At 46.5% G+C, this 24,267-nt stretch overlaps 1 protein-coding gene across 4 annotated transcripts in view; it reads left to right on the top strand.

Moving 5' to 3' along the window:
* The window catches only part of CEP164 (centrosomal protein 164), a 36,644-nt gene that overhangs the window by 8,683 nt on the left and 3,694 nt on the right, over window positions 1–24,267 (top strand). For all 4 annotated transcript variants that reach the window (XM_082200208.1, XM_082200207.1, XM_082200205.1 and 1 more), the window contains 20 exons: window positions 811–885; window positions 1,797–1,898; window positions 3,176–3,255; window positions 4,641–4,781; window positions 6,075–6,290; window positions 7,424–7,555; window positions 8,638–8,854; window positions 10,082–10,159; window positions 10,717–10,848; window positions 12,001–12,123; window positions 12,329–12,472; window positions 13,564–13,647; window positions 15,412–15,480; window positions 16,218–16,396; window positions 17,426–17,555; window positions 19,230–19,291; window positions 19,519–19,726; window positions 20,525–20,629; window positions 21,795–21,909; window positions 23,108–23,461. In XM_082200208.1, the coding sequence (XP_082056334.1) occupies window positions 811–885; window positions 1,797–1,898; window positions 3,176–3,255; window positions 4,641–4,781; window positions 6,075–6,290; window positions 7,424–7,555; window positions 8,638–8,854; window positions 10,082–10,159; window positions 10,717–10,848; window positions 12,001–12,123; window positions 12,329–12,472; window positions 13,564–13,647; window positions 15,412–15,480; window positions 16,218–16,396; window positions 17,426–17,555; window positions 19,230–19,291; window positions 19,519–19,726; window positions 20,525–20,629; window positions 21,795–21,909; window positions 23,108–23,461 (2,746 nt within the window). The remainder of the gene's footprint in view (window positions 1–810; window positions 886–1,796; window positions 1,899–3,175; window positions 3,256–4,640; window positions 4,782–6,074; window positions 6,291–7,423; window positions 7,556–8,637; window positions 8,855–10,081; window positions 10,160–10,716; window positions 10,849–12,000; window positions 12,124–12,328; window positions 12,473–13,563; window positions 13,648–15,411; window positions 15,481–16,217; window positions 16,397–17,425; window positions 17,556–19,229; window positions 19,292–19,518; window positions 19,727–20,524; window positions 20,630–21,794; window positions 21,910–23,107; window positions 23,462–24,267) is intronic.

Here is a 24,267-nt window from a genome sequence, read left to right as displayed (position 1 = left end):
ACTATTAGAAATGCTTTGACAGCTAATTATGAAATTATTGTGAGGTTTAATAAGTTAACTGCTTATATTTGGACAACTTTTCTGCTGTACTTTATTGAAAGGAGAAAAATAAGCATTTCCTTAATAACAATTTAAACAATTTATTTAACTAAATCAATAACATTATAGCATACTCATCCATGTTTGTTAACTGATGTGATTAAATGATATTTTTTTAAAAAAAACCTTAGACTGAGTTTTAGCACACATGAAAAACTTAAAACAAATCCTTATTTCTTGATGAATATCCTTTGGACTATAATGTAACTTAAATAGAAAACTATCTGTAGAAAGATTTTTCCTCCAAAAGCATTTTATTTTATAAATCTGATTTAAATTTAAAAAATCCAATTTTTTATTTATTTTTTAAAAATATTGATTTTTATCCACCCTGCTTTTTGGATAGTTTCCTGGTATTGGGGGCTTAAAGTGCCTGCTTCCCAGTAAAAGCCAATTCTCAGATCATCTTTAAAAGAGGAGCAGCATTTGGGGTATAGTAAACACATCAGCCCCAAATGCCATGGATGTGATGTTGGATGACCAAGAGAGAAATTCCCCTAGGAGAAATCTTGCAGGGTTTGAGGAGCAATTTGGTATCTCAGATACTTTCGCTGCTGCATTGGTGGTTTGTGTATTTTTGTGGGTTAAAATATTCAAGGCATTCACCTTAGAATGCTGTGGGTCAGTCACTCCTCACTTTTTTTAGTTTGCTTTCCAGTCAGTCGGAGTGTGCAAAGCTGATGATGGGTGTGTGTCCCTTTGCTTTTGAAGGTTTCTGAAGGCAGCAATCCAATGAAGGAATGGCAGGTTTCTGACCACTTGGACCCTGAGCCGCATAGCGTTGTGGTGAGTCTGCCAGTAACATGGGTAGTAAGAGAGTAGGAAGAAGAAATAGAAACTTCTTCGAAAAAATAAGAAGGGAGTTCTTGGTGAGCGCATAACTCTTGGGCTGGCCCTTTTAAGGACTTTCTTACCAACTCTCCTGGTCTGTTTTTGTGTGGATGAAGTTCCAAGTACCATTGCACCTTGCTTTGTACCCAGTATCAATATCATTGCTGGCTTCAGGTCCAAAGCCCCGGTCTCTTGGCCTAGAAGAGGGTCTAGAATAATGGGGCCGCACACTCTCCCACCCCACCCACACCCCAAGTTCGTTAGCCTTGGTTGTCTGGGTAAATGACTTCTACCATCTCCACCCCCAAACTAGGTCTGATCCAGACAGTGAATATCAACAGCACTGCTTGGAGTTGACCGGCACATTCAAGACTAGCTGATAGCGCATCTCAGGCTAAGATATCTAAACCAGATTTCTTCAACAGAAGCCTCACTGCTGCCATCTTCAGAGCAGTCAGAACCACCCCATTCCTCAAGGAGACATTGGTAACCTCCAAGGTCCCTATGCCCAGCTCTGTTCTGACATATTTAAGTAGATTAAGATGAGTCACTATCTGCTCCCCCAGTCACAGATCAGCCCCCTTAAGCACCACCCTGTTCAATTCAGAGGATCAGGTCTCAAGTCCTGCGCTGTGTATTGGTCCAGTGTTCATTTGAGACAAGGTGTCATGGTTGTCACAGAGGCCTTGGTCGTGAGCTGCCCCAGAGAAGGTAGCCTCAGCCTGAGTGCTCGGGACCCCCAAGGCTATCAGCCTGAGGGTCCTCAGCACCATATTCAAAACTACCTTTGAGAGCTGAAGCAATGAATCCTCTTGGAATGCTAATCTCTCCTTACCCCTTTGTTTCTTGGGGGCTTTGGTTCCCAGAGCCCAAGCTTTGAAAACATCATGGATGTGTTGCCTCCAGTCCTGGGAACTCCAAAGTTTGCAGTGAGCAGAGCCATGGTTGAAAGCACTTGGAAGGAACAGGTAAGTGGCATTGTGGAGCTGCACGGGCTCCTCTTCGAACATGTTGTCTTGGAGTTTGCTCCTACAGCTGACTTGCTAGGAGAGTGCAAAGTAATGTATGAAGCAAAGGGGCAGGTCTCACAGAGGTTTAAGCTGGAACAAATGTCCACTTTTAACTGGCAGTGCTCCCAGCCACCCCAAAGTTGTGAGCCTGTCTCAGAAGTCCTGCTATATACCTCTGCTCATCCATCAGGTCATTTCCAGGTATGCAGAGAACTGCTGGTGAGGAGGCCACACAGACATAAGATGTGCCTATTCCCATAAGCTGGTGGTTGAAACTTGGATTGCAGAAGCTCATGGTTCTAGGATAGAACAGGAGTGAAGGGTTGAGGTGTCCTATACATGCCACTCAGCTGCTCAGCATTTAGAGCATGCCCCACAGGGATTGGCTGTGCCGTGGAGTTGCTGATCATGCACAACCAATACTAGCGGTGGCTTGCCGCAAACCTTGCTTGCCAAGAGTAACCAGAAGAGTACTTCTGCTTTTGTCTTTGCAGCCACATTTTTAGCTCCCCATATATGGCAGCAGGTGGGTGTGACTTTGGGAGAAATGGCTTTGTAGGCCAGATTAGAAACCCCATTAGGCCTGATTTTTACCAGTGGGCTGGAGGTTCCCCATCGCTGTATCCGAAAAATAAAAACTAGTATCCTTCCTTTCTGCATCTTAATGTTGCTGTATCCTTTTCCTTGGTGATTTGGAGTAGAGAGGACCATGTAGGTTGGGGGCTATTTGAAGTGCAGGCAGTGTGTTATGGCTGGGGAAAGAGATTGCATGGGATACCCATACATAAGCTGGGGGCACATCTGCAGACCCTTAGCCTTGTGTTTCTGGCTTCTCATCCTTGCTTCTGCAGTCTCTGCGTGGTCTTATTGCACATTTAATGGAATCTGTTGCATCACAGCAATTGTTTGTGTGTGTAAAAGCACCCACTATTGAATCAGCCAGCCAAGTCGTGTGTTAGGTCTCTCGTGGGGTAGTTCATTTATTCTTTCTCACACACAGTCAGTCATTCTCTCTAGACACAGATAGCCTGATCCAGTGAAGTAATCCTGTCCCATGGAAGACAGAGCTGTAGGCTTCACCATCTTGTCTGTACTCTGGAACTGTCTTTCAGCAGCACTTATTGTAGGCACAGCTCAGAAGGATCAATTCTATTCATGACTCTGGCTGTCTCCACCTTCCATTGAAATGGCAGTATTGTGGCAAACCCTTCTTTCTGTTTTTATCTTTCTGGTAGACTAATGACTGGTCAGGACAGGAGAAGGACCAAAGCAAAGGCAGCCTAGCAGAGGAGAAAAGCCAAGGATCAGCTAAGAGGTACAGCTCTTTTGCAACGCTTTTCATCCATTCCACACAGTATTGTCACAAAGCAGCCAGCTGTCAAAATCCCTGGTTCTCAGGGGCACATTCTTGCTTTATTTCCTCATTCATCCTATCCCTCTTCAGAATCCCTTTTGTGTCTTGACAGCAGGTTTTGTTCTGTTCAGGGTGGGATGTCCTTTTTATATAGCAAGGCCCTAGGTTTGTCAGTTAAGCAGCACCCTCCTTCCCTCTGTTACAGATGCCACATTAAGGAGGCAGAGAAATAACCTCCCCTCCATATCTGCAGACAGAAATTTAGGATCCAGGGATCAGCCCCAGGCATAAGTTTAGTTGGACCTGTTAGTAATGGCCTTTAATTTCAGTGGTTCTACTCCTGAGTGCAACCCCATGTTTCCTTTATTTAATAAAATTAGTTGAACATTACAGAAGAGGATAAATGAGGTTTGTCAGTAGCATAAGAACATACCAAATTTGATTACTTGTATTATATTCAACTAATAAAATATATATAAAAAAGCATTGCAAAATACAAAAGGCATTACAGATTTAAAGTAGTGATACAGAGTTGAGGTATAATTCTTAATTACCTGCCTGCAAGCTGCAAGCTTCTTAGAAGGAACTGAGTAGATGTTCCAAGGAAAGGGTGTTCATACTAAATTTTCATTTGAAGAATATACATTTACAGTACATTATAAATTGCCAGCTACAACAATTACAATTACAGTACATTATAAATTGCCAGCTACACACTGGAGAGCCAGTGTGGTGTAGTGGTTAAGAGCGGTGGACTCGTAATCTGGTGAACCGGGTTCGATTCTCCGCTCCTCCACGTGCAGCTGCTGGGTGACCTTGGGCCAGTCACACTTCTGTGAAGTCTCTCAGCCCCACTCACCCCACAGAGTGTTTGTTGTGGGGGAGGAAGGGAAAGGAGAATGTTAGCCGCTTTGAGACCCCTGAAGGGGAGTGAAAGGCGGGATATCAAATCCAAACTCTTCTTCTTCTGGAGGAAAACAAACTATTCTAATTTAGTAAAAGATGATAAATTCCACATGATATCCAGATACTCGAAAGAAATACATTAAATCCCAGCAACTGGATAACATACATTGAGTTGTCTCCAACTAAGTTTTTTAAAAAATGGTGATATGCATAATTAGTGCTGCATGGCAATGGCTCCCCTCTTGGGGCTCCCTCCCCGTGGTTTCCAGGCACCCAGTAGTGACCGGCCCCCTACATCTCTCTTGTGTAGAGGAGGACCTTTCTTGTCTCTTGGGCTGCAGAGCTGCATGCCAGAACTGCACCCTGTTGCTAGAGGCTCTGCCCTCCGTAATTAGGCAAGCTGTAAATCCTTGTTCTTTTGCATTTTTGTTGCCACCAAGGGAGAGAAGCAAAAGCTGCCCAAGTGGTTCTGAAGGGTCTGAAAAGAAGGCAGTCTCGGTAGGTTCTGGCACCTTGGAAACGAAGATGAGAATTGAGCACCGGCTGGTGAACCTGAATGAGCGAGACCCATCCTGCAAAGAGTAAGGGAATGCAATGGCATATGCTTCTGTCTAGGGGGCCCTTTTCTGCAAGAGGAGGGAGGGACATTGAGGTGCACACCTCATTTGAGTTCTGTCATCCTCCCAGTAAAGTGTCTGCACTGGATTCATAGGAAGCTGCTCATACTGATGCCGAGGATTGAACATGGCAAAGCAGACGCTCAGTCACTGCCCTGTGGCCCTTCTCCAAAAGCAACTGCTTATAAATACAGGGAGGGGGGCAGGGTTTCTAGAAGAGAATGTGTATTTTACAAACTTGTGTCCTAATCCATTTCCTACTTGATACTTAATGGTGGCAAGATGGAGGTGTGCTGTGTAATGTTCTAGTGTATTTCTTCTCTATGAAATGGTTCACTGGAATAACTGGGCAGTGTGCTCTTCAGCCCGAATGGCTCAGCTGAGCCCCTTCTTTGCTCTCCTCTTCAAGGTCCCACCAAAGCAATTTATGACGGTTATCACAGGTTTTGTTTCATAAAACAACATGCATTTGATGCAAAGCAAGTTAAGTGTGTTTTGCCTAAAAGCATCTCTTTTTGGCTTTCCATGAATTTTAGGAAGAGAGGAAAGTTTTACAGCTGCACACAGTCCAAGTGGCCCTTTGCAACATAGTCTCTCCTCTTGGTTCCTAACTCAGAAACCCAAGTGAAAGCAGTGTCACTAGTAAAATAAACATAACTAGTCATGGCCTTGAGTTTTGTGCTGAAAATGTAGCAGTCCTCTAAAAGCCTGGTAACATGGCAGGGTTCCAGGCTGTGTACCATGTGGACAGTTGCCTGCCCTTTCTGAGCCTGGTGCCTGCTCCATCTAGTGCCTGACAGTCCAGTACCATCAAAGCAGCTTTCATGGATATGCAGCAGAATTATCAAAGCTCTGGACTAGGAAATGTAGCTGTATGGCACCATTACATTTTCAAAGTAAGTTCTGAACTGTAAGCAGCTGCCATGGATTTGGAATTCTAGATTCTCTTGAATGCTCTTCTATGGCTGTGATGCCTAGTAGTCTCCTGAGATTCTAAGAAAATATGATCTTGAAATTTGTGCCTTGCTGTGCATGGTAGATGAGATTTATTCTACCTGTGGCAGGCAGGCAGCATATGGTACAGCTGTAAGTTCTTCATGCCACACATGAAGCTGGGACAGTAGGTGGAGATAGTAGTGTATTGGGAAGGCTGACTTCTCTGGTGGAAGAAGAAGACAGCTTTGTGAAGTGTGCTTGTTGCCATATTGTTCCAAGCTAATCTGAGTGTTAAATGTGGAAAGTTTCTCTTAATGGCAGGAATTTTGAGGCTGAGGATAAGCAAATGTCCTGGGAAAAGCATGCTGGGGATTCCCTTGAGGAAATAACCAAAGCGCATCACACTTTGCTGGAACAAGCAAAAATACATTTGCTGCAAGAAAAAGAGACTCGAATGCAGCAGCTGCAGGAAGAACTACAGCAGGAAGAGGAACAGGAGATCCAGAAGCTCAATCAGCAGAAAAAGGATGCCCTCCAGTGAGTTCCATCCACATACAGCTGTTTTGCTTCTTTTCCTCCCTGCAGTGAATCCGCTAATAGAGGGTGGAAGGCCTTTTGAAGAGATGCTAGTCCATGGGAGTGGTGTGTCTTACAGCTTGCAAGTATTCAGTGTTTTTAGGTACCCCCACCGTGCAAGGGTAGAAAGAAGTCTCTGCCACTTCTGGACTCCAGATTCCCAACAAGAAAGTTCAACAGAAGCTTCCTATTTGGAGTTCATTAGGAAGTTCATTTGCTCCTCACTAGAGAAAGTTGCATATTGCTTTCTTGGTGCTAATCTGTGCAGCTAGTCTTGCTATGCCTGTTCGTCAACAGCTGCTACTTTGGAGCGATAATCTCATTTGATTCTCTACTCACTTGTGCTCTGTATAGGACTGTGACACACCTGCAATGGCCTCTCTTGCATTGCTTGACCTTTGGGGACAAGGTCAGCAGTCAAGCTAGGCATAAAAACATTTTCTGCCACATACAGCAGAAGGCTACTGGATAAAACATTCTTGAATAATCAAGGGCAGTCCACTTAAACAATGACTTTAGTCAGGAAGAGAAAGAGGCTGGGAGTAGTAGGACAAAAATACAGAAAATGGTGCTGGCTGTGTGTGTGTGTGTGTGTAATTTTGAACAGGATCCTCTGTGGCAAAGGTGTAGAGGGAGATCCTAATCCTAATCTGAGCCACTGAGTGAGGCATGAATACAGCTGGTGGTTCAGTTTTCATGGCTTAGGTTCTAGTGAAAGGGCTTTCTGCATTCTCCTCATCTGTCCCAAGCCTGCATGGAGCAACATCTTCATTTGTAGCAGTCTTAAAGCAGCATATTGTTACAGGTGAAGCTTGAGCACCTGGCTGACATCTGAAGGGCAAGGCCATAGTGGGAAGTGAGAATGTGGAGAAGTCTGAATCCTAAACTGATGGAAGGTTTCTTTTGTAGAATCTTCTACAAATCCCAGTTGCTTGGATCAGTCTCACACTTGAATTGCTTGGGAAATTGTGAGCTAGTTGTCTTCGCTTTTGCTGCACACTACTGAAGTTGTCTACTAGACTTCAGCAGTGCTCCCATTGCTGCAAGGAGATGTACCCCCCCTCCAAAAAAATCACTTTCTGCTTGTTTCTTAGATCATTAAAAGCTGAGTTGGAGGCTGCTAGGCAGAAGGAGGAGGAGCGCTTGAGGAAGGAGCTGCAAGACGAACTTCTGAAACTCCAAACCCAGATCCATTCTGAAGCAGAGGCCGAGAAGGCGAGGATGAGGTGCTGGTTTGAATAGGCAGGGTTTTCTGCAGATATCATCCTTTGCTGTGGAGGTGGAAGCTGGTGGCCTTGGCAGTGCAGTGATTAGCCTTGTGTTTAAACCAGCTTTGTGCAATGAGTGCACCCTTTCCAGCCTAGGAGACCATTGATAATGTACACTGTTTACAATTCGTTGTAAAAATCACTGGAGGAAAAGTCACTACCAAGGTAGCCTTCGTTCCAGACCAGTGACTTTGGTGTTAAGGCAAGATAGTGCTGATTCTGCAGCTTCAACATTTCTCAAGACTCCATAAAAGTCTCGGGTGAAAATGGTTGGGGTTGAATGAAGGATAGTGATACCGTGTGCTGCTGAGCACTCCAGTGTCTCCCTGCCATTATAGTTGTGGGCTGCCTATCCCTTGCGACACCATAACCTTCTAGCAGTCAATGCCAGGGAGGTTTTCACAACTGAGAAATCTAGGGCCCAGGTGCAGGCCTTTGCCATCTCTCCAGCTGTTGCTGGGGGGGGGTTGGGGTGGTCATCCTTTCGCACCCTTCCACCTTGGTGCTATGTTTGTGCTCTTAAAATACAAGAAGGCACAGAAAGGGGTGTACTTTCAGTGGCGACATGGGATAAGGCCTTCTCTCTGGTGGTGCCCCATTTGTGGAATTGCCTTCCTCATGAGTCCAGCTGGCCCCGATCCTATCTATGTATTTGCAAGCATTAGAGGTTATTTGGCTGCCACTGCAATTAGAGGCCACAGTAGGTTCCATGAGTGCTTTTATGATGGAAAACTTCTGTGGTCTGTTTGTTTTAGTCTATAGTTTTCAAGCAATTGAGCAGTAATGCTTGGGGATCATATCCAGCTCCGTTGATTTTTCTTTAGCAGCAGGTGGAAGAATTTGACCCTGTTGTTGGGTCACATAAATTATGAGGGGGTGCCACATTCCATCTGGCATCCCGGCTGCGTTTCCCCAGTCAGCAAATTGGCAAACTCAAGGGCCTGAGGTTTGCCACCTCTCGTTGGTTTGGTTCATGGTTTGGCAAGAGGGGAAGGGAGAAAGGGTCTGCTTCTCTCTTAGTCTAACTGGCTGCTTTTCAGGCTGGCCCAGGAGGCTGCTCTGCAGAAGCTCAGAGAGGAGCTGGAATCCTTTCAGCAGTCTGAAGAGGATGAACTGAAGGCACAGAAGCAGCTTTCTCTGGAAAGGGTGAAGAAGGAAGCAGAAGCTGTTGAGCAGGCAGAACAAATGGAACTGGAGCAGGAGATCAAAAGAACCTTCAACGACCTGAAGCAGAGGCTGGTCAAAGAACATGAAGTGGTGAGCTTCTGCGTTGAGGCTGTGGAGAAGCCACAGCATTTGCCTCTGGAAGAACCCGGTTGGCAAACTAAGGAGAGGAGGGCGAGGGCGGCAGTAGGATCCTGTAGCTGCAAGCGCTTGTATTAGCTCTTAATTCCGGCTTTGTGCTGTTGTCAGCCCGTGTCTACAGTATATGGAGACGGGTATCAGGGGTTGTCTGTTCTCTCTCTCTCTCTCTCTCAAAAGGGTGGCTTGCAGGGTAAGTGTTGGTCAGCATGAGATCTTGGGTAGTCAGCATTGACTGTATCTGGTGCAGATGTTGTTGACCTGCTTGGGAGTAGCTGTCACACCCACAAACGCCTGGTTTACACATTGTCAAGCCATAGTCTGAAACAAGCTGTAGTTTATTGTGAATGGGACCAAAGTAAGGGGTAAATGATTAGCTGAGAGTACTGAAATTAATGAGGTTCAAGCCCCCTCGGGCAGTGGCAAAAAAGCAGTGTGTCATAGTGGCTAAAGTTTGACAAAGACGGGGAGATACGGATCCAGATTCCCACTCAGCCCTGAAGCCAGTCAGGGCTGTAGGCCAGTCATGGTTTTTCAGCCTGACCTGTTTCACGGTTTTTGAGAAGATAAAATGGGGACCAGAACCACACTGGCTGCGCAGTGGAACTTTTCTACCTCTCTTCTCCCCACACTGTTGAATGGTTTCTTTAAATGTAAAGGTTCATCATTGTTCCACTCGATGTGTATGTCTTTAAGGGGCCGGAGCAAGGGCCAGAGCAAAGTAACAAGACCCAGCTTTACAGCTGTGAAACATAGCAGGTGCTGCTGAGTTGTATTGATTAAGCTGTGTCAGCAATTGGGTGTAGTATATAAGGAGCAGCACCTAGCTCTCCCATTACCCTGGGGGATGGGTTGGTGGTTGGGTCTGGTTTATTGATGTATTTAGTGTAAATGGAGTTTTTCTTATTAAAACCTCCTTTAAGTACTTTTTGAGTCCCTTTTTAATGCATGGTCTCTCCAGCAAGCTCTCTGCAGCGTTACTATACTGCAAATAGCCAACACACACATCCCCTAAAGATGTTCTGGGTTTTGCTCCCAACCCTCTGGAGCAGATTAGGAGAGGGTTCCAGGTTAGGGGTGGGGGTTGAATGTGCAAGGTGAAATACTCCCCATAGACACTGACTGAATGCGTGCCTTGGATACTGCCCATAGACACTGACTGACTACTTCATGCTTTTCCAGGCTATGCAGGAACTAAAGGAACAGTTTGCAGAAGAGATTCAGCTGCAGAAATCTGCAGCAAAAGAAGAACACGAAAAGGTAAATTATCGGGATGGAAGGTGCTGCCTGCATGCCTTTTTCTGTACCTGCAACATTTTCATGACCGACAAGCCGCACAACCGCTGCTGAGTTCAAGTCTGTCTAGTAACCCAGACAAGAAACCTCTTTCTTCCTTTTAGCTCTCTATTTTATAAAACCCTGACACTTTTCTGTTTTTCTTTCCCACTTTGCTCCCCTTTCTACCATGACGGGGCCTGCACTCATTCAGATGATGTGGGCCAAATATTTATTTATTATTTAAGTTTTATTTTATTTTAAAAAATTATATCCTGTTTTTCACCACATCTGGATTTCAAAGCAGCATTTCAGACAACTTGATTGCAGAACAAACTGGCACTCAGTCATTTTCCAGTAAAAGAAGATTAATTGTTGTAAGAATTAAAACAGCCAACATAGTCAGCAACCAACATTCCGGTCTCTCACTTGAAGGAAACTTCTAGCTTTACCGGCTTAGAGCACGTTGGTAGGAAACAGCAAGCTGCCTGCTTTACACATTTGGTGACAGTTCAATAAAGATTTCCATCCTTTTCTGGCAGGTTGTCTCAGCTCTCCAGATGCAGATAGCAGAAGCCCATAAAAGGGAGGAGGCAGAATTACAGAAGCAATTGGAGAGTGCAGAGCAAAATGTTCAGCAGAAGAGGAATCAGGTGGCAGAGTATGAGCGAGAGGTAATGAGGGAGAAACAGAGCCTGGATTTGCTGAGCATCCCACATGTATGCAGAGTCCAAATCACTCTGAGCCAGTCTGTGCTATCTGCTTGCAAGGGTGGGGCATGCTGAATGGTGTGGAGGAGCCACTGCATGAAGTAACTCCAAAAAACCCAAAATCCAGTTCGTGATTAAGAGCAGCAGCACCCAGAGCCAGCTTTCTGTCTGCTGGTGGACACAGAGTCCTGCCATGAATGCTCAATTAGGCATCCAAGAGGAAGAGCTGAGAATTCCTAGCCTAGAAGTTGGCAAGCACTAGGAATAGTTCTTTGCATATCCTCACTTTTACCTTGGGGTGCAGAGAGTACCTTCAGGAGGGTTTCCCTTGTGTTTCTCATCCAGTGAAGAAAAGCAGCCAGGAACACTGGGCATTGAAACTGCCTTGGCTATCCTGGTTTATAAGAGAGGCAATGGTGGGGAGTGTGACTCTGCCCATTCTCCTCAATCTCTCAGCCACTTTTGAATACTGTTGAACATTGTGTCCTTCTAGAGCATCTCTGGTGGTAGGGGGCACTGTGCTTCCACACCTACCTTGAGGCCCATTTACAGAAAGTTATAGGAGGCTACTGTTCGGTGCCATGGGAATTGTACTGTACTCCCCATGAAGCCTCTGGGAGCTGTCATTAGTAGATTTTCAGTGAAGTATGCAGATGCCATCCCAGCTTTAATCTCTCTGTTCCATTTGAATCAGGAGAGGCAATTGAGGTTTTAGACCCACAAGCTTCCTTTCTCCAGCTACTGGGCCTTGCCCTTTACTGACCTCAACCAAGACCATAAAGGCGGGAATCAGTCTCTGTGCTGGTACCCCCAGATCCTCATGGAGGAGGCAAGGCAACTTGGAGATCTCTGTGCTTCACAATATCCAGTTGAGGCAGTTGGATGGTGGTGGCTTGTCCACATGCACAGAGCCAGCCATTCAGAACTTTATAGGTAGCAAGTAGGATCTTAGATTGTGTCTAGAAGCAGCACTCTGGCTACCCACTCAAGCTCAGAAGCACCACAGGCAAGGGACTCCCAGCAGCCCATGTCCGCTGAAAAGTGAACCACTGCTGGAATGGCAGCTTAACCACTGGGAATGTTGGCTTAGCCAGGGTTCCTTTGACATCCCTACAGCTTAGTGACCTCCTGAAGGAGAAGCGCCAGGAAGTTGAGCGCAACCATGCGAGGCAGCTGGAAAAGATGCAAGAGGCACACAGGGAAACCATAGCCGAGATCCAGGCACAAAACGAGGATGAGGTAAGCCTGCAGCCAAACCATTTGGTGGGGAAAGTGAGCGCTGCGTGTGGCTATGTCCTTTTTGCACAGCGGTAACCTAGATGTGTGGGTGAAGGCATTTGAGGATTGGGGAAAGAGCTCTGCTTGTGAGTGTGGCCTGCCTTCCTCTGTAACCCAAGGTACCACTGTATGGCTAGAGCTAAGTCTTGTGCTTGATGTGTGGCAGGAGAGGAAGCAGAGGACTGAGCTGCTGGCAATCCTGCAAAGTGAGCAGGAGCGTTTGGAGCTGCACCATAAAGCAGAGCTCGATGCCTTGCAGAAAAAGCAGGCTGAACAGTTGGAGGACTTGCACAAGAGACATTCGGACCAGGTAGGGAAGGGAGGTGCTGGTGGAAATGGGCGGGGGAGAATGGACAGCATGAGAGTCCCTTCAGAGGGGCACGTGGATCTTATTCCCCCACTGTAGTGCTGTGGCTGGGGGGCAGAAACATAACTAGACCCATTGGAGGCGCTTCCCCGCCAGTAGTTTAAATGACTTGCATGCCCACAGGTCCCAGCCACAGAATCTGCACCCTGCTGGGACACAAGACTACTAACTCCATGGAAAGCACTCCTGGAATTAGGTCTTTAAAAATTGCACCAACTGTGTGGAAGCTGCTCATTAGAGAGCAGTTCCCAAGTTGTATCTCTGAAGTGGAAACATAGTAGTAGTAGTAATAATAATAATAATAATAATTTATTTATTTATACCCTGCCCATCTGGCTGGGTTTCCCCAGTCACTCTGGGCGGCTTCCAACAGAATATTAAAAGACAATAGTCTATTAAAAATTAAAAGCTTTAAAACATTATGTGGTCTCTGCGGCCGCTCCCAGTCACCAGTCTAGCTGCCACATTCTGGATTAGTTGTAGTTTCCAGGTCACCTTCAAAGGTAGCCCCACATAGAGCGCATTGCAGTAGTCCAAGCGAGAGATAACTAGAGCATGCACCACTCTGGCGAGACAGTCCGCGGGCAGGTAGGGTCTCAGCCTGCGTACCAGATGGAGCTGATAAACAGCTACCCTGGACGCAGAATTGACCTGTGCCTCCATGGACAGCTGTAAGTCCAGAATGACTCTCAGGCTGCGCACCTGGTCCTTCAGGGGCACTGTTACCCCATTCAGGACCAGGGAGTTCTCCACACCTGCCCGCCTCCTGTCCCCCAAAAACAATGCTTCTGTCTTGTCAGGATTCAACCTCAATCTGCTAGCCCATGATATGGTGCAGGAAGGGTTGTGGGTACTTCTTCCCCCTCTTATATATTGCAAGTTGTTTTGTCATACTGCTAGAAGTCTTCCTCTTCGTTCCATCTTATTTGACATGTGATTGCCATGTTCTGTGTGACATTATTGACTGACTGTTGCTGAATATTGTGGAAGACTTCAGTACCTACCTGCATGTCCAATCACTCTCTTTGTACCAGGAGCAAAAGGTCCAGAGCATGAAATCAGAACTGGAGCTCCAAGCCAAGGAAATGGAGGCAAGACTCTCTCAGCTCCATGCCCAGGTGAGCACAGATGTGCTGCTAATTGCTGCATTGATGGTTGTGAGACTGGCGTCCTTGGAGATTGGAACAGGAAAGGTCCTGGACTTTGTGGGAAATCTCCCTACTCTGGATTCTAGCCTTGCCACCAGCTCCTGCATCTATGTACATTTGTCCTTCTGTTCTTAGCAGAGGATGGGAGAAGACCGGAAAGTCTGTAACACACTCCTGGTAGAGGAGCCACCTCCCATTATTGACTCATCCTTCTACATGAGATCTAATTGTTTGCTCCTGGGCTTCTCCAGAACTAGATGAAAGACCACCAGCCCTCTCATGCCAGAAGAGGTTTCAGCCAACATTTCTATACATCCTAGACCTTTTTGAAGTACTTCACCCTCCTCAATCTGGTCTTCACCCAACAGTTTTCAGAACCAACTGACTATCTAGCACTCCAGTTGAGGAAGCCAACAAAATAGGTCAAGACATCCTCAACATGACCCAAGGCTTTCTCCCATGGAAGGAAGCTTCAGCATCTGACTTCAGGCAGATGCATCCTGTAGACCAGAGGTTTTAACCTTGTTTAGTCCACGGTTCCCTTGACAAACTACATTCTTTTGGCAGCACCCCTGTGGGGCTCAGAAGCCCAGTTATGTCACCCCTTGCCTGCGGAGCTGGCAGCCTCTTACCCTTTTTCAAACACCCTCCCTTTTGGAGTATTCCCTCAGCCTCCTCTCCTCTCCCCTCTCCTTGGGAGTCCTCTGGGGAGCTGCAGCTGCCACCCCTGGTATCTGAGCTGCCCCCCAACCCAAAGAGAGGTGTCTGTTCACACTGAGAAGCACCCCCTGGCCAGCCCCAGGGGCACCATTCACCTGGGGAGCTTGTAGCCAGGGCTGCTGCAACAAACAGCTGTGCAAGCCTTTGGGAGGCAGAGACGTGAGAGGGCGTCAGAGGATGGAGGGAAGGAAAGAGGGACAGAAGCCAGTGTTGCCCATGGCACCCATGACCATCATTCAAGGCACCCCAGGGTGCCACGGCACACTGGTTGAAAACCACTGCTGTAGATTATACTGCATGAGTATGTGTTTGAGTTCCATTCCTCTGGACAGATTCGTTGCTTTTCAAATCTCCCAAGAATCCAACACCAAAGATTTATCACAGCTGTTTGATACCTTCTGAACATAGGTGTCATGCTTGGAAAGATTCTCTGGGTCTTCTCCATCTCCATGTTCCACAAAAAGAACAGGGCCTGGAGGAAAATTTGGGGCCTCAAATTTCTGAATTGTTTTAAGAAGGAGAAGGGGTTCATTTTGGAGGCATACAGCCAGGGGGTAACTTGGGCAGCTACAGACAATGCCTTATTTGGAAGGAGGCTTCTGCCAAAGGTGCTGTAAGGACTTACATCTGCCAACATCTGGAGTTACTGCATTTGGACGTCTCTCTTCTGTCCACTCCACTCCCTGCTAACTGAGAATGGGAAACTGAATTTACCGTGCTCTGGTTAGCTTGGACCGGAACAGACAGACCCACTAGGAGTTCAGTGTTGTCCCTAAGTAGTTGAGTTTGGGGGGCACCACACAAACACATGGAACACACATGTGCACACCACCAGGAGCCCAGAGAATTCCTGGGTGGGTCTGTCTGCTCCATTGTCATTGTGGCAGGCTGCCACCAATTTTGCAAGTATGTGTGTTCGACTCCAGAAAGGACTTGTCAATTGTGCCAGCTGCTGGGCCTTCCTCAAGTGACCAATTTGCCTTCTTCATTTTCTTGTTCTTTGTTCCCATGCAGGAGGAGATCCTGAGGAAGAAAAGGCAGCAGGTGCTGGAGCAAGAAAAGGAGCTGGAGCAAGAAAGAAATGTAGGTGTTGCCAGCTCTGACAAGGACTGAGAGCCCCTTTTCTCCTGTGCCAGGGGTGTGCTTGTCGTTTTCTCACCATTAGTCAGAGTAAGAGAGACATCAGGGAGGAGACCAAGGTTCCGAATGCCTGCTTCTGTCAATCCAAGACTGAAGCTGGAGTTTGGTTTCCTCTTCTAAGCCACTTCTCATAGGGCAGAGGTAGGCAAGGTTCCCTGACTGGCCTGGCCTGGCGTGTACAGTGGTGAGATGCTGCCTGTTTTAAGTAAGGCCATGGATCCTTCTAGCCGAGCTGTGTATACACAGAGTTTCCCTTGTTCATCAACATGGTGGATCGCCTCTTCCATAGATAAGACCAAGACTTTAGTTCCTGGCAGGGGCAAGCGAGCCCTGAGCTAGAAACTTGGGCTAGCCAGACACTTGGAGTTAGCTGCTGTGTTGGCCAAACCACCAAGGCCACTCTTCCTCGCCTCCCCTTCCTCTCATCATTGATTTAGAGGTAGAGGGAGGGAGGGAGGGTTGGGTTTGTTTCCTTCCTTGATAAAACAGTCGTGGCCATTGTAGAAGCAGAGAATGGCCTCTGCTGGGTTTTCACCTCCCCAGTGGTCTTTCCTTTGCTGTGACATGTGCAGTAAGAGCTGCATTTCACCACCTTTGAGTATTATATAGTGGCACTTCAGGTTTATAATAGCCTTCATACACAGGAGAGGAAAAACAACAAATGCTTGGAACTTTCTCAGGAAGCAGCTTTGGCAGCTCAGCGCCGCCTCGAGGAATCCCAAAAAGAGCAGGAGGATCTTGCGGAGACAACACGGCAGCTGCGTAGGGATCTGGTGGAGCTTCAGGACCAGAAATCGGAGCTGGAATCCCAGGTGGAGATACTACAGCTACAGAGTCAGCAGCTGCAGAAGAGGGTCAGGTGTGTGTGCTGGCACCAAATGAGTTTGTTCTTGGTGAGACCAAACTGGTTTTGAGAGATTACCTTATGAGCCACAGTTACTACCAGGTCTTGGGAAATATCTGGGAGTGGTGATGAGCTCCTCTTCCCCCCAAAAGACCTTTCTTTTTGTAAAAAAAAAAAAAGTAAGTAAGATTTTTATTAAAGTTTTTAATAGTACAATAAGATCTAGAAAGCTAGTGTAAATAAAAAAATTAAAAAAAAAAACTACAAAGGTACAGATAAAGTAAGTGGAAAAAACTTTCTTGGAGAAACTTAATCTGGAGTTTGAGTTTACACTTTGGCAACCAGTCATTGATAAACCTGGCTAGTTACAATGACAAGACTCAAGACTAACTGAAGTAGATTAGACAGTTTATTGATGATAAATAAATGCAGTAATATTGACTGAATGGGGAACCCATAGGCCAGCTGCAGCCTATAGCTGGATTTCATCTGACCCTCTGAATCCTCTCATGCCCATCTGCTGTTGAGACAGGTGGGAATCAGCTGAGGGAGAAGATGGTCTTAATATTCACAGTGTGCCTTTCTAACTCCTTCCTCTGCAAGATCTGTGGCAGGCAGATCAGAGGGAGAAATGTCTCTGGAGAAAGGTAAACGTGATGTTTTATTGTATTTTTAGTATTTTGTTGGAAGCGGCCCAGAGTGGCTGAGGAAACCCAGCCAGATGGATGGGGTATAAATAATAAAATTATTATTATTATTATTATTATTATTATTATTATTCCTTGCAAAAGTGCTGAGAGTGTCCATAATGCAGTTGCATCATGCACACTCATAGAAGGCGCTATCCAAAAGATATTCATTCCCCTTCCTGCCTTCCTGGATAGAGCTGCTCCAAGGCATCTCCTTTGTGTTAGTCTCATGTCCCCAACCTTTAGCCCACAGGTTTTGAGTGAGGATCTACCAGAGCTCGATGCCAGGTGGAACCGCAGGCAGTTCTAGCTTCTGTGTGCTTGTGCTTTATCTCTCTCCCTGTGCTGTTTATAGTGAGCTGGAGACAGCCATCGAGAGCAGGCAAGAGCTGCTGAATAAGGTGGAGGTGGAAAGCAACAAGACGTCTCCAGAGAAAAAGGAGGTAGCCCTCCGGGTTGAGGACCTGAAAGAGAGTGCCCAAGCGGTCAGTGGAGTATTGCTGGTGTGTTGGGTGGGGAAGTGGAGCCAGTCCTTACCATTGACCCAATTTTCAGGTCCAAAACTTGGACTTGGATTTGTAGTGGGAATGAATGATGTGCAGATCCATCCTCTTCAGAAAGTGACATAATTTTTGTCCATATGATGCAAACCAGTGTATAAATAATCACCAGTTATTGGGTTGGGAGGATGGGAGTTGTGAAGATGAAATAACTATCCCAAATATATATATCTAATGTTTCATTTTTTAACATAGTTGGTTAGGGACCCAATCCCAATATCTAATCTGAAATAAATAGTTTTGGGATTTTATGGTGCCGAGACTCAAATTTCAATTTAATGTATTTAGGTAGTAGGAGAAGTTGAATTTTGGTTTCTAATATTGAACTGTTATTAGGCAGTAATATTAGTCGCATTAACACAGAGGTTTCAGGTACTTAGGGACATTTGCTCTTGGATAGCAGAGCAATCTGGGATTGAGACATCATTGTCAGGTTATAATATTGTTGCATCTTCAATCACACACAAATGGTGGGGGGGGGGGATTGTTTAATCATACCATACCAGAGGGAAAGTGGAATTGGATGTGTGACTATGGGCCAGAGCATTCGATAGGTGCAACATTAAAGGTAGCTTTTTATAAAACCATACATAGGTGGTATATTATATGCCAGTAAGATTCTCAGTAATGTTTCCTATAATGTCTGAATCAATAAAAGGTAGTTCTGCCCACATTTGGGTGGGACAGCAGTTTGATAAAGGAATTTTGGGAGGAAAGTAATGGTACCATCAGATAAATAACAGGATCGGACTTTAAAAACATAAAGTACTGGATAAGAAAAGTTGGTTGTTTTGGTATCACATATGCGGATCACAATTGCCAGGCTTTAGGGAAGTGGTACTGTTTCAACAGTTCATCATTAGCTGAGGAAGATTTGAGATATTTTAAATAGTTATTTTATTCATTAGAATGAACAGTTATGGGAGGCCAGTTCAGAGTTTTTAGCAGAACTCGATACTATTTTATTTGGTATCAGTATAGAACTGATGAAATGGTTGTAGCTAATACACTGAGCGAGTGGCATAATGTTACATAGTTGTTGTAAAGAGATCTAAACAAATGCAGATTTTAATAAATAAATAACAATAATTGCCCACTAATGCCAGTATTCTTAAAATGTGTCGGTTTCACTTATCATTGACAGCAGACTTGTGAACTCTCTGAAAATGAAATTTATAGTGGCAGAATGGCCTATCCAAGGGTTTTAGTAGTGAGATCATTATTTATGTGCCATCGTTATGCATGGATTTTTAGAAGTCCCCAAGGAAGATTCCATGTAAATGTGTAAAATAACACTAAGGAAGAGAGGGTCTTTTCTCCATCCCTGAAAGGAGGCAATTTCATCCAATGCTTCGCAGGCTCCAGAGAGTTGGGGCTCAAAGGTGATTTACAACTGCAATGATGGATAGAAGAGGATGAACTTTGGGAATGGGCTGTGTTCTCAAATAATTGTTGGCCCATTTTGAAATCTAGGTCCACCTTGTTGTTGATGATTGCATAATTTTAGTCCCAGGTGCCATCATTTTCTGTGGGCAGAATGGGGTTCAGCATTTATTTGCCTGTTAATTAACAGATTTTAATAATCATTAAACCCTCCAGCCCTCCCCTGGAGAGATGTCGACTTCAAAGGGCAATGAAGAAAAGAGTGTCCTTCTGGAACAGTAAGTGAAGGAAACCTGTGATGCTCCATGCGGAGCCGAATGTGCTGCTTGGACAGTTGTTGAGGGCAAAGCAGTGGGGTTTGGCTGGTTGGCCTCCCCATGGGAGGCTGATGGTGCTGTTCTCTGAGAGCCCCACATAGCATGGGCTACTTCAGAGTTGAAGGAACGTGGCTTGGTGTTTTTTGGGACCCGTCAAGAAGCCTTGCTCAAATCTTCCCTCCCTGCAGGGTGCAGCGCACCGTTTTTGCTGAAGGAGCTACCTTGAAGACAGCCAAGGAGTTCTTGGTGCGCAATACTCGCTCCATGCACAGAAGGCAAACTGCCTTGAGAGCAGCAAAGCAACATTGGCCTTTCGACCCGCAGAAGGCACCAGGGACCGCTCAAGACTTTGGACGCTTCCAGCGGCTGGATGGCGTACGCAAGAGCCTGGAAACGGTGAGTTGCAGCCCTGAAAAGAATTGGGCTGATTCTGATCAAGCCTGCTGGATAGTGGCCAGCCTCACAGGGTGGGTGGGGAGACACAGACTGACCCTCCCTCCTGGACTCCAGCATGGTAGACAAGCTGGTTTTGTGCTATTCTCCAATGAGAATTGGTTGGAAGGGAAGACTGTCTTACAGTGTGGTGGATGTGCACACCTGTGCCCATTTTGGCATTTGCCTCTTGGAAGAATTAAAGCAGCTCTTTGGCAGTGGCCATTCTGCTGCAAGTCAGGGAGGAATGGAACAACAGCAGCAGGTGGAAGCAAGCCGTAGAGCAGGGGCTGTGTGGGTGTTTGCACCCATAGGGTTCCCATAAACCTTGTGTGTTTCATTTATTGGCATATAGACAAAAATCTGAAAGGTTCAGTACAATAAAATCACCCAGCAAAATCTGACAATTAAAATACTGTTGTATAACATTCACAAATCCTCACTGTGTGTTGCAGAAACCTGGCTTCTCTCTCCATTTTATCCCCATCCTGAGAAAACACTGTGTTTCATTTGGGCCTTAGTATTTCACCATTCTTGTTTGTTTGTTTGTTTGTTTGTCCACTCCCAAGGCACAGTGCAAACAATACTAAGTGAAATAAAAAAGCAGCAAAAAATTAAAATCGCGACAGAGTTAAAACTAGCTCAAAACACACTTTTAAAGTCCTGGGGGAAATCAAACAGCATTTGTTGGTTCTTTCACTGCCATTGTCAGCAGTCATCAGAATGATGCTGAAAAATAACGAGATGCTTCCTCCTCCCCAGGAAGAGAAGACGCTGGATGAGATGAACACCACCATGCAGAAGGGGAAAGGGCTGGTGAAGCAGACCGAGGAAGTCCTGAGCCAGCTGATGTCCTCGCTGGAAGAGGTATCTCCACATTGCTTGAGCCATGCCTGTTCTTGCAAGCCAGAGTGGAGAAGAGGCGTCAGGAGTAGAGCCCACTGAAGCAACTGGTCCAAGATCTTGCCAGGATTGTCTTGGGAAGGAACTGTATACTGCCTTAGCTGCTTTCCAGGGTGTAAATCCCCTGGGGGTGCTTGAGCCACTCTGCTTCCATTTGTGCCTTCCGACGTGGGTGGCCCTGTGGTCTAAACCACTGAGCCTAGGGCTTGCTGATCGGAAGGTTGGCGGTTCGAATCCTGGGTGAGCTCCCGCTGTTCGGTCCCAGCTCATGCCAACCTAGCAGTTCGAAAGCACGTCAGTGCAAGTAGTAGGTACCGCTCCGGCAGGAAGGTAAACGGCGTTTCCGTGCGCTGCTCTGGTTTTGCCAGAAGAAACTTAGTCATGCTGGCCACATGGCCCAGAAAACTTTTCTGCGGACAAACAAACGTTGGCTCCCTCGGCCAGTAAAGCGAGATGAGCGCTGCAACCCCAGAGTCATTCGCGACTGGACTTCACTGTCAGGGGTCCTTTACCTTTACCTAATAGGGGTGCCTGCTATCTTTGGACCAACCGGAGTGGCCATCTTTGTCTTCCAACCTGCCTGGAATAGCATGGAGTTCAGCTTGTACAGGAACTGGAAGAGGCCAGTAGCCCATCTAGTCCAACATCCTGTTCTAACAGTGTATGACCAGATGCCTCTGGGAAACCCAGAAGCAGGACAGGAGCTCCAGAGCACTCCTGCGTTGTGAGTGTGTCCTGGAAAAGGCCAAAATGGGGAGCAGCTTTTAGGATCTCTCCTCTGGGGGTAGGGAGGGAGCTTCCATCCCTACTTCTGCCAGTCACATGGAACGGGGACCCCATAAACTTCTCATAAGGAAAAGTAGAATTTGTGAGTAAGGGACAAGTTAAGCTGGTTATTTTACACTGGTTTTTATGGAAAACATTTCAATGGAGCAAAATAAAATGGAAATATAAAGCGAATATTTAAATAATAAGGAGCAGGGGAAGAGACACGTTAGTTGTGAGAACCTGGGTTGGCATCCTTTTTCCTGACTGCCTGGAAAAGTTGGCCCTGGAGCCTCTGCTTTGCCTTCTAGCTGGCAGGAAGTGCTCACTAGAGTAGTAAGGAAGTCCTCTTTCCTTCTCCCAGCTCTCTGATGAAGATACACTGAAGGGAATGGCCTGCAAGAAGGTGGTGACCTTTGATGTCACTGACTCGGAAGACACCAGTGGTGTGATGAACACAGATGAACCTCTCCGCAAAGGTAAGAGTTCGCTTTTTTTAAATGCTCTGAGTGGCATCACAGTACCAGCATTCAGTGCCTTTTTGCCCATTTTACACCAACCTGCCATCTCTAAGGTGCCCCCTAACTAGCTGTGTTTTAGAGGGAAACATGTTAGAAGTTAGGGGCGCTGTGGGTAAAACCTCAGTGCCTAGGGCTTGCCGATCGCATGGTCGGCGGTTCGAATCCCCGCGGCGGGGTGAGCTCCCGTCGTTCGGTCCCAGCTCCTGCCCACCTAGCAGTTCGAAAGCACGTCAAAGTGCAAGTAGATAAATGGGGACCGCTTTCTAGCGGGAAGGTAAACAGCGTTTCCGTGTGCTGCACTGGTGCTGGCTCGCCAGAGCAGCTTCATCACGCTGGCCACGTGACCCGGAAGTGTCTCCGGACAGCGCTGGCCCCCGGCCTCTTAAGTGAGATGGGCGCACAACCCTAGAGTCGGACACGACTGGCCCCTACGGGCAGGGGTACCTTTACCTTTTATGTTAGAAGTTCCTTTGGCGGTGAAATGGGTCTGGCGCTTTCCCTTTCTCTTGCTCTGCCCCAGTTCTTGGCCTCTCAACTGGGAGATGTTGCCTTCCATTTTGTCAGCACTCCCTCCCTTCTGCCCTCCTGGGGTGACCAGAAATGCCATGTGGCATTTTGGGGGTCAGCACATTTCGTGATTTGAGGTGAGAATATTCTCCAGAGAATCGAGAATAAGAATATTCTCTGCTAGAAAATTCTCCAGAGAATATTCTCCACAAACTGTAAATTCTAACGTAAGAACCAGTTTTACAACCCACATTTTAAAAATCTAGTAAATAATAAGTCAAGTTGTGATATTGCCAGTGTAAGCAATGAGTAATGAGTTTTTTGATCCAGTTACATTGCTGGGCATTGTATTCTATTTTAAATGAAAATTCTGTAATATTCTCTTTAATCAAGAATATTCTCGAGAATATTCTTGAGAATTTAACATCACTAAGCACATTCTCCCTTGGCTGCTGAGCTTTGCACACTTCCTATCCTAGGAAGCCACGGTAAAGTCTAACCTTGCCTCTTTTGTCCAGGGATGGGGTGAACTACTTGGACTCTGCCTGTCGTGTGTGAGCTGTGGGTTGGTTTCAGACTTGCAGGTGAAAATGTTCTCTACTGCATAGTCTCTGGCTACGTCACTCTCTCTCTTCCTCTCTCCCCATAGTCGCTGACATGAAACCAGACCACCAGTTCCTTCCCTTTGATGAGATCCAGTACCTGGCCAACTCGCTGCAGCGCCTCACCAGTGACCTGATGGTTGTCCTCCAGCACCTGAGTTCCTTCTGCAACCAGCCGCTTCCCCTCTTCACTTCCACCCAGGCTCCCACCTCCACATTGCCTAGAGATAGAGTTCCCATAGCTACCTGTAGCCCTCTGGCAGATTCCCATTCTGCCACACCGCCTGTACCCAACACTATCCCCCAGTGGGTCTGGGCTGGCTCAGGTCCCAGCCCCTCTGCTCCGGCAGGCCAGTCAGTAGACGCCATGCTGATGGAAAAGTGGCGCAAGTATTTCCCAGGTGAGAATGTGTCAGCGTTTTGTTCTTTTGGAGTATTCAGAGGGTCCTAATGGCAGTTATGAGCCAATGGGAAATTGCAAATATACATGGAGTGGAGAGGGCTTAGGGCAGAGGTGCAGGGAGAGAGAGGTCTCTTTCTTTGGTTTTTGAATGCAGCAACAACACCTAATGGCCTGAGATCTTAGTTTCCAAAGGGGAAGTGTGATACTGGCTGTTTCATTTTTCAGCCCCTTTGCTAATGGGGCCTAACATAGAATTTGCCCTTTACACGGCTCCTGCACACCAGATTGACATCTTCATTGAGCTATCCACTATGACCCCAAGGTCTCATTCCTGGTTAAAGGTAAAGGGACCCCTGACCATTAGGTCCAGTCGTGGCCGACTCTGGGGTTGCGGCGCTCATCTCGCTTTATTGGCCGAGGGAGCCGGCATACAGCTTCCGGGTCATGTGGCCAGCATGACTAAGCCACTTCTGGCGAACCAGAGCAGCGCACGGAAACGCCATTTACCTTCCTGACGGAGTGGTACCTATTTATCTACTTGCACTTTGAGGTGCTTTTGAACTGCTAGATTGGCAGGAGCAGGGACCGAGCAACAGGAGCTCACCTCGTCATGGGGATTCGAACTGCCGACCTTCTGATCAGCAAGTCCTAGGCTCTGTGATTTAACCCACAGCGCCACCCGCGTCCCCGTTCCTGGTTAGTTACTGCCAGTTCAGATTCCAGAAACATATATGTGAAATTAGGAATTTTTGACCCAGTATTCATCACTTTACATTAGCTTACACTGAACTGCATTCGCCATTT

This window comes from Podarcis vaucheri, assembly GCF_965113315.1.
Source record: "Podarcis vaucheri genome assembly, chromosome: 15".
Lineage (NCBI taxonomy): Eukaryota > Metazoa > Chordata > Lepidosauria > Squamata > Lacertidae > Podarcis > Podarcis vaucheri.
This window is presented reverse-complemented; position numbering and strand designations above follow the sequence as displayed.